General features: G+C 33.4%; 1 protein-coding gene across 1 annotated transcript in view; it reads right to left on the bottom strand.

The window, feature by feature from the left end:
- The window catches only part of LOC144448075 (putative nuclear hormone receptor HR3), a 40,847-nt gene that overhangs the window by 16,126 nt on the left and 14,826 nt on the right, over positions 1 to 9,895 (bottom strand). The window contains exon 2 of the mRNA XM_078138225.1: positions 3,934 to 4,103. Coding sequence (XP_077994351.1) covers positions 3,934 to 4,103 — 170 coding nt within the window. The remainder of the gene's footprint in view (positions 1 to 3,933; positions 4,104 to 9,895) is intronic.

Below are 9,895 nucleotides of genomic sequence, written 5' to 3'. Positions count from 1 at the left end.
TTCCATATGTTTTGTTCAACTTTGTTTGTGCATGGTACTAGAAGCATTTACAATATATAATTCAGAAGCATATGGCATGAAAATTAGAATCTGAGGACATATTAGTTCTAATAGTCAGAAATTCTCAACTGAATTAAACCGAACATTAAACACTAAACCGCCTGTTTTATTATAACTTGTCTTAATATTGTATTTTAGTATCATGTGTGTTTTATTGTCTGTTGTGTCATTCCTTTATATTCTTAGTTATATTCCCATTTTGTTTTTTTATGAGCTCGTGTGAAAAATCAAATTCCAATGCTTTGTTAGTATATGGCAAATAAAGTTATTATCATTATTATTATTATTATTATTACTTAAAGTAAATCTCTACATTTCAAATTGTATGCACTGAACAAAATTAACCATTTACGATACAACGACTGTCACTTGGACATATTGGATAGAATTTACAAAACACTAGGCACACACCATCTAACGTATGTCACCTTTGTACCAGATTTCAATGAAATCTGTCTACAGAAGACAGTCAGTACTGCATCAGAGTTTGTATGCTTTAAAATCATTTTAAGCACTGAGGACTTTTTATCTCCAGTTTTCATACTCAACTATTATGTTCATGAAGGTTTTAGTGGTATATCTCATAGATAGACTGTCATTTGATTTACAGTGTAATTAAAGTGGCCATATGGATGAGGATTGGCTATTTATTTTGGATTTTTAATTCATAAAACAATTTTATCATGACTTCCTACTTGAAAAATCAATGTGAAACAACATGCCAAGTCCTTGTTTGTAACTCAATACATTACAAAAGATCAATAAATGTGTCAAATGTGTGTTCTTCTACGTACAATAACAAACTTTTTACACATTTTCTAGCATTTTGCAATGTATTGAGTTACAAACAAAGACTTGGCATACATGTATGTTGTGGCATATTGATTTTTCAAGTAGGAAGCTATGATAAAATTGTTTCACATATTGAAAATCCAAAATAAATAGTCAATCTTAATCCATATGGCCACTTTAACTTTTTCACACAAATTATAATTTGGTATTATTTTAGAAGTGATCATTTCATATATTTCATTTTCAAGAATAAATTACACGTCATATGACTTTCCACAAACATTTTCAATGGTTGGAATTATAGTCTGTGAGGACTGTTCAGGACCTAAATGCCTTTAATACAGACTTGTAATATGTAATGTGTGTCAATAAGTAAGATCTATATGTATACATGGTTGTATGTATGTATGTATGTATGTATGTATGTATACATAGATACATGGATAAAGCTAGGCCATCTCAAAGTTATAGCTGATGTACACATGGTTGGAGGTATACATAGACACATGGATATGGATAAAGCTAGGCCATCTCAAAGTTATCGCTGATGTACACATGGTTGTATACATAGACACATGGAAAAAGCTAGGCCATCTCTAGTTTATCCCTGATGTATACATGGTTGTACGTATCTCCAAATGTTGTCAGTAGGTGGTGAACATATACTCCTCAATATTGTGATCAATTTATGCATAAATGTACATAAAGACCCATAGAAATCAATCTGCGCATATAAATTGCTAGATTAACATATATAGTGACAAATGACCTAGGTGACATGAGGTGAACTTTTCACCTCGGTTACAATCAGCTGACACCACCATTATCATGTTATACAGACACACAGCTATCAATAGTATCATAGCATCCCATTGTCCAATAGACAAAACTAACAGATTTGTCAATGCCTTTCATACTATAGTATCAGTATGCATTGTTTATCAAATGGCTTGGTTTACTGGCCTTGACATCTCTTCACACCTCACACACAACTAAACTCTGTAAATCACAGCATACCTGTATAGTTTTCCTCATTAAAATACCTGAGATAAGAGAGACCAGACATTATCGATTCTGCACATACAGGTTCAAAATATTGTATGTTCTCATATTTTAATAAAATATACATGCAGGTTATATTAGCATATGTTTGCATTTCAAAGGCCCTGTCAGATAAGAATATACATTTTCAGTACGAAAAACAGTTGTCTGTCAGAGTCATAGAAAAAGTTGGCCAAGAACAAAGTAATAATTCTATGTACATTATTCTTAAGGTTCAACTGATAAGATAACACCACTGCAAGACCCTGGGATTGAATCCCTGGCCTTTAAAGTCAATACTTGGAGTACACCTATGGTATATTTATCCAAGCATTTCTGCGATTAGTATGTATATGTATCTCCCCTTAAAGTTAAATTACATATGTATGTATGTATGTATGTATGTATGTATGTGTGTGTGTGTGTGTGTGTGTGTGTGTGCGTGCGTGCGTGCGTGCGTGCGTGCGTGCATGTATGTATGTATGTATGTATGTATGTATGTATGTATGTATGTATGTATGTATGTATGTATGTATGTATGTGTGTATGTATGTATGTATGTATGTATGTATGTATGTATGTGTGTGTGTATGTATGTATGTATGTATGTATGTATGTATGTATGTATGTATGTATGTAGGTATGTGTGTATGTATGTATGTGTGTATGTATGTGTGTATATGCATTACTACATGTAACATGTCACTCATACTAGACTAAGATAACACTAAGTGAACAAGTCAAGCCTTTGTCTATTTCAAAGTATCAGTATCAGGGGCTGTTTGGAATCAAATTGTGGTTTACCTCCCCTAAAGGTAACACCTGTTGTCACCCATTTTGTTGATGCACAGAATACATATAATTGTGTATATTCACCATACATGCAGTATGTCCACCACACTTGATAATTCAACAATGTCAGACAATAGTTTTAACTACTTCATTGTATCAGAGGTTGTCTGGAATCATAGTGTGGTTTCCCTGCCAGACAGGTCTATTGAGTACCATGCATCTGATACTGTGATAGATCCTTTACTTTTTGAATTGGGAGCTTTATTTTTAGGTGTAACCTGTGTTCTAGATAAGTGATGAATCACAACCCATTCAAATGACTGTGGTTTGCTATAAATGTCACCATTAAACATATGACAAATGAGAAGGGAAGCCACACGGTCATTGTGTCTGGATCTCTTGGGACACACTTTTACACCTATTGTCAGAATAAGCTGTACATGTAGGTGAGAGGGGAAGACAAACTCATTATGTCTAGCAGTTTATCCCTTGGAGAACATTTTTTACAACTGTTAGAGCATACTGTAGGTCAAGGTTTACTGGTTATCCTGGGTTTGAACTTGAATTTGAAATAATACATATCTTCAAAGTCAAGGACCAATAGACAATGCTGTTTTAACTGAGTGTATTTTTTGAAAGGTCCACTCTGATTGGTAGCTGCCAGCAGAGAAATGACATCAATATGATCAATAATTACTAATGAGTATGCTAATTGCATGAGTATACATTCAAATCTGTGGAACCCTTTCAAAGGTGTGACGTCAGCCCTCAGACTGAGTTGCACCATTGGGAGAGCTGGAAATCCCTCCTTTTACAATACAGTTGTGTGTAAAAAACACACTGATAGCAGGAGATCCTCCGATCATGATAAATTGTTTGTACTTACCTTAGTATCGTTAACATGACACACTGACAATATGACAGTCCTATGGACTTATCATATCACTACAAACTTTGTTTGGGTAAACTGTTAGCTTGTGTTAGCATCTATGATTTTGGTGATATTGAACATAACCATCACAAAGAAGGGGGTCAGGTTAGGCGTGGTTATAATTATGCCTTTCAGAACCGACAAGCTTCGACATTCCATTCTTGGGTAATTGAAATGCTGGTGTTACTGCATTTTTTATATTCGGGTGTAGTAGACGCTTGTTGAGACCTACGAATCAGGACATTGGGGGTGGGGGGTTGTAAAGTGAGAAGGGAGGGGGGCCACCAGGTTTTGAGTGATTTGTTGTTATTATTTACCTTGCAGCCTTCACAGGCAAGTACTCCATAATGGAACCCTGAGGATTTGTCACTACAAACTTGGCAGAGTGAGTTGCTGGTGTTGCTGTCTTTACGTTTTGGTTGGGTAGTACTGGAAGCTAGTGAAGTAACTGATAAAGCAACAGCTGATACTCCCTGGCCATCAGTACCTGTGTAAGAATAAAAAAAAACCCGGAAATTAGTTAATCCCTCAAGACTTTGCAGCACTCCTGAGCAAACTGTAAAATACTTTCAACGAGTTCTACTAAATGTACACTAGCCACTTTCTCATCTGGGCCTTTCTGGAGAAATAAGATCCCTTGTACGATTTGTCAAAGACGAAGCAAGTTATTCAACAAAACATTGATTTCTATCGATATACACATATATTGTAGTTATATTGACCCAGTCAATACATTCATATGAAGCACAACTTGAAGCAGACACTTCACAGGACATCAATCAGCAAAATAAACCATGTTAATTGCTAGTCTACAAGAGCCATCTTTTTGTCTGTCAGATATTTTTATGAAGTAATCAAATTTACCAACAGTTTATCTTGAGTGCTAGAAATCCATTATTCTTGCTTTTTATAGATTTTAAAATGAAATGGCTACACCTAACAGTAAAAAAGTAATACATAATTAATTTAACTTCACAAATTCAATTGCCATCAAACTATAACTATATACATGTATGTATATGATTCATGTACGATACAGGTATACACAGTGAATATATATATATATATATATATATATATATATATATATATATATATATATATATATATATATATATATATATATATATATATATATATATATACTATATATATATATATATACTATATATATATACACACTATATACACACTATATATATATATATATATATATATATATATATATATATATATATATATATATATATATATATATATATATATATATATATATATATATATACACACACAAAAAAAAAAAAAATGTCAATATACACAACGTATACCATATGCGTGATTTACGCTGTGAGAATGCAGTTCAAACTATATGAATAATGAAGATGTCAATATACACAAACGTAAACCATATGCATGATTGGAGTTGTGAGTATGTAGTTTTTGTACTACATTGTCTCTGTGTAAATAATATATACTAAATTAGATAGAAACTACGACTCCATTGAGGCCTTGACAGAACTCAGGTCTAGTACCGGTAAATATAACATGCAAATTAGAAGCGACAGCTGAAAAGACCAATGAAATATAAAAACAGATCATTACTGCATATAATATAATGAATGTTATAGTATGACATATGATCTACCTAAGAACTGTCTGCTGAAATGATGGATGATACATTGTGCCACTCATTAAATTTTCATTTCTGCGTGTTCATGTTGTACATATTGATCAATTTTTAACAACGTATAGGTGTCAAATTATCACACCTACACCCAGTTCAATGACTGCAAATGTATTAGATGTTTTCAATCATGTACTATTCTATGGCTTCCATTTAAACGATCATTTCCTGGGGCTTTCTGAGAAACTACAGCAACTTTGCCTTCCTAGTAAATGTGCCTCAATGACCAAGGAATAAAATTTACTTGAGGAAACATATGTTTGGCGGATCTATACAAGAGTTCGTCCTCATTTACATATTAATTTGCATATCATTAGCAAAGCTGTGTATTTCAGATCTTAAGATTTGACAATGAAAAAAATTTTTGAACATAAAAAACTTAAATCATCTAAAAAAATTTTTTTGGCAAAGATCTATTCAGCAAATGAGAAAAAATGTATAAAAAAAATTTCAAATTACTTCAGTTGAACAATTTCAAACTTTACAATAGCATAATCCATGGCAAAACAGAGGAGTGCTGCATGAACACAGAGGGGTAGTGGAAACCTCAAAAACCCCTCGTGGAGAAAACTACATCAAATGTGACAACATGAGATTGAAACTCTGGGCTTTCTTAGTGACTATGGTCCATCCTTCAACCATCTTTTTCTGACTCGGAAGAAATGTACTGCGTGACTATGGGCGTTGTCGAAATGGTTTCCCCATCCCCAGTGGTCTCATAGAAGAGCCCCAAGTAGAGAGAGTCTGGGTAACCGAGACTACCCTATATACATGTATGATTTCTTTAAAACCAATAGAATTTACTAAAGGTGACAATATGTCCTTGTGTTGTACTGTAGAGGGAATGGTACTCAGAGGTAAATTAATGTTTGATTTTATTCAATCTAAGGAAATACAACTGTCTTTAACATGTATACATTTTAGTATTCCATATGGTCGTCTACTTACTTTCCCTTTCATGCTGGAAAACTCATAAAATGCATTTTATCAAGTATTTCCACTTGATGTCTAGTAGTTTACACTTTTATAAAATTCAAGTTTTGTCAATATTTAGTTTGGGTTGATTTCAATTGAGTTTTTTGATTGTTGTACATATCCAGTATCATTTTCATAAATACAACATTGACAATAAATAAATACACAACTACATGTACTAAACAGCAGCACAGACATGGCTCCAGGAAAGTATTAAAATAAATTATTCCTAGAGTATGACAGAAGGCAAGCTCACCAGATAATCATTAAATAATAAAATATTATATTCATACCTGTCACTGATATTACAAGTTTGTTATTGACCGTGACGGATTAAATTATTTCCTGCTAATCTTATATTCAAATAATTCTTATTAAGGTAGCTAGTTCTGCAATCAAATGTCATATAAACACATACCCAAAACTAGTTTCAATATTGCTTATTAAGGTGGCTAGTTCTGCAATCAAATGTCATCTTAACCCACACCCAAAACTAGTTTCAATATTGCTTATTAAGGTGGCTAGTCCTGCAATCAAATGTCATCTTAACCCACACCCAAAACTAGTTTCAATATTGCTTATTAAGGTGGCTAGTCCTGCAATCAAATGTCATCTTAACCCACACCCAAAACTAGTTTCAATATTGCTTATTAAGGTGGCTAGTCCTGCAATCAAATGTCATCTTAACACACACCCAAAACTAGTTTCAATATTGCTTATTAAGGTGGCTAGTTCTGCAATCAAACGTCATCTTAACACACACCCAAAACTAGTTTCAATATTGCTTATTAAGGTGGCTAATACTGTTTTCAAATGTCATCTATGCAGTCATTTTCAATATCTTTTTTATCCAATACTGAATTATTGATCTCACTTCTTATTCCGTTGGAAAATAAGTCTTTTCAATAGTATCCATTTTTAAAAATTTCACTACATGTACGTGGCACGACACCACCTGTTGGATAGTAAAATTCCTTCAAACCTGTCACTTTTAAATAATATTTTAGCATCCTGTATTGACAATTTGTACTGGTACATGCCATTATAATTAATCACCATTTTTCATCTCATGCCTTTAACGTATACAAAACCTGCAGGACAATATCGACGAACATTTGTATACAATTTAGTTGATTACTACGATGCATGTTTTGACATGTTTTAATGTATAATACGCTGTCATTATAATAACTGACCAGTAAATTTTATGTATATGCCAATTCTGTTTTCTTCATATTAATATTATGAGAATTTTTATTGTATATTAAAATAGAATTTTCCCCATCATATGGACTCATAATATTTAATGGCTTTATAAAAGTGTTGAAAACACCGTAGACCATTACTAAACATTTATAACAGGCACAAGCCCATTTATTGTAACTTTAGACATGGACATTTCTCTCTCTCTCTCTCTCTCTCTCTCTCTCTCTCTCTCTCTCTCTCTCTCTCTCTCTCTCTCTCTCTCTCTCTCTCTCTCTCTCTCTCTCTCCCCCCCCCTACATACATCCATACAAACATACAAACGCAACACATGACTTACTTTAAGAATTTAGGTTGAGTTTGTATAAAAACTGAATGAAGTAACCACTTTACAACTGGATCACTGACATGCTGTCAAGCCTGTTCACCCTTTCCCTTGCAGGAGGTTTGACTTTGAAGTGGCTGTGTTTGTTCACCTTTCACATTAAACTTCAAATTTGACAATGACCCCCATGAAGTTAGGAGGCCTTTTTAATAACAGTTCCAGCATCATTTTAATTCTACCCTTTATGAACTGTTGCAGCATGTATGTAATTAAGCAAAGATTTGTCTTTAGCCTGGAAATTGTGAGCCAATGGCTGTCATGCAGAAGTACAATGTACATGTAGCCAACCTTCCAAAGCCAAACTCTGTTAAGCTGCTTGAACCATGTGCTCAAATACCAATCTTGTGACATTCAAATTAGCAATGACATGTTATATGACATCCAGATGATAATAAAACATGTCTGTCTTATAGGTTGTATCTCATTTTTCATACACTTAATGGTATAGGCTGTATATTAGTCAGAGTAAAATAGCAACTACACAAAGGCCCATTACTTAGTGGATTGAAATTTACGACTGTGCCATATTTGGACAGTGTGTCTAGACTCACATTGACATTTAAAGTACAGCTGGACTATAAAGAATATGACAGAACCCCATGACATGCAAGCCCAAGTGTGGTGTACTTGTATGTGTAATAAGGCATCTTATTTTACATGTATAAGAGATTGGCAAACACCTCTTGCTGTTCTGTCAACTTGACTACATTGTATAATTAGTAACAATGTGTCAAAATATTGTTACATTTTGGTTCCCTTAAGGCTATAATGTGATCAATCATATCAAATAGTCATTTGTTAATGATCACATCTTGATACAATGTGTATACATTGTACATATTCTGCTGTCATCACTTCAGCTACAATGTATCATTTATCAACATTTCAAAATAAAGCAAATGATACATCTACAAATTAAAGTAGCTTATAGTCACTTTATCATTAGTCAGTCTCTTGAAATATAGCTACATTGTGATACTTTGTATATTACTACCCTCTCAATTACACAGTAACATTCTATGATTGGTTAGTATTTAAAATATTGTTAAACTGTATCTGTTACCATGCCTCCTTGAATATTGTTACAATGTGATACAATTTATCAGTATTACATGTACTATGTCCTGTTAAAACATACACAGCACCATTGGGCAGCATGTTAAAATATTGTTTCAATGTTGATACACTTTATTCAGCACCAGAATGCCTAGACACTATTTCATACATTGTATACTGATTGTATCTTAAAATATTGTTACAATGTGATACAATGCAGCTGTATAGTCATATCATGTACAGAATGAAGTATAAATAGTCTTTGCTCAAAACACAGACACTACATCGGTTTTATACGCATACATGTCGGACTCAAATTTCAAAATATTACAGAATGACCACAATGTAAAAGTATGCAGACGAGGCAATGTGGTAAGTTAATAGCACTTAACTGCATATTTTAACACTGAATAAGACGAATGGCTAGACCTTCTTCAGACAAAAACATTGAGTGGGAGTTTTAACAGCTGTGCTAGTAGAATAAATCTTACTTTCATTTCCAGGCCAGAAAATTGATATCAAAATCTACCGGGTTGATACATGTATAACTACACATAGTCATACTTAATTACCTTTACTAAAGGCAAAATGACAGATTTGGGTGCGAGAAAAAGTTTTCTGGCAGAGACTTTGGTCTACAACAAAAGAATGACCTCATTTGAATCCATGTGATTCCATTGATAAATATAAGATGTAGTATTTGACGTGATCAAAACCATAAGATTCAAACATTGGGGTTTAACACATATTTTTCTATGCGAGTTGGAATTCTGAATATTTGATATTGCAAAGTATGGCCCAGAAATGAAGTTTAGCAAACACTGCCATCTCAAACTTAACTTTAATATTGTTTTTTTCCCCCCATGAAAATCACTCTCGATTAAGCATCCTATCTACATGCAAGTACTGAAAACAAAGCTCCAAGTAGCAAAACCTACTGGCGCTAAACTTATGACTGCACTTACTAGTGTCACTG

The sequence above is a fragment of the Glandiceps talaboti genome, chromosome 17, assembly GCF_964340395.1.
Source record: "Glandiceps talaboti chromosome 17, keGlaTala1.1, whole genome shotgun sequence".
Classification (NCBI taxonomy): domain Eukaryota; kingdom Metazoa; phylum Hemichordata; class Enteropneusta; family Spengelidae; genus Glandiceps; species Glandiceps talaboti.
The sequence above is the reverse complement of the archived record's forward strand: the minus strand, read 5'-3'. Positions and strand labels throughout refer to the sequence as shown.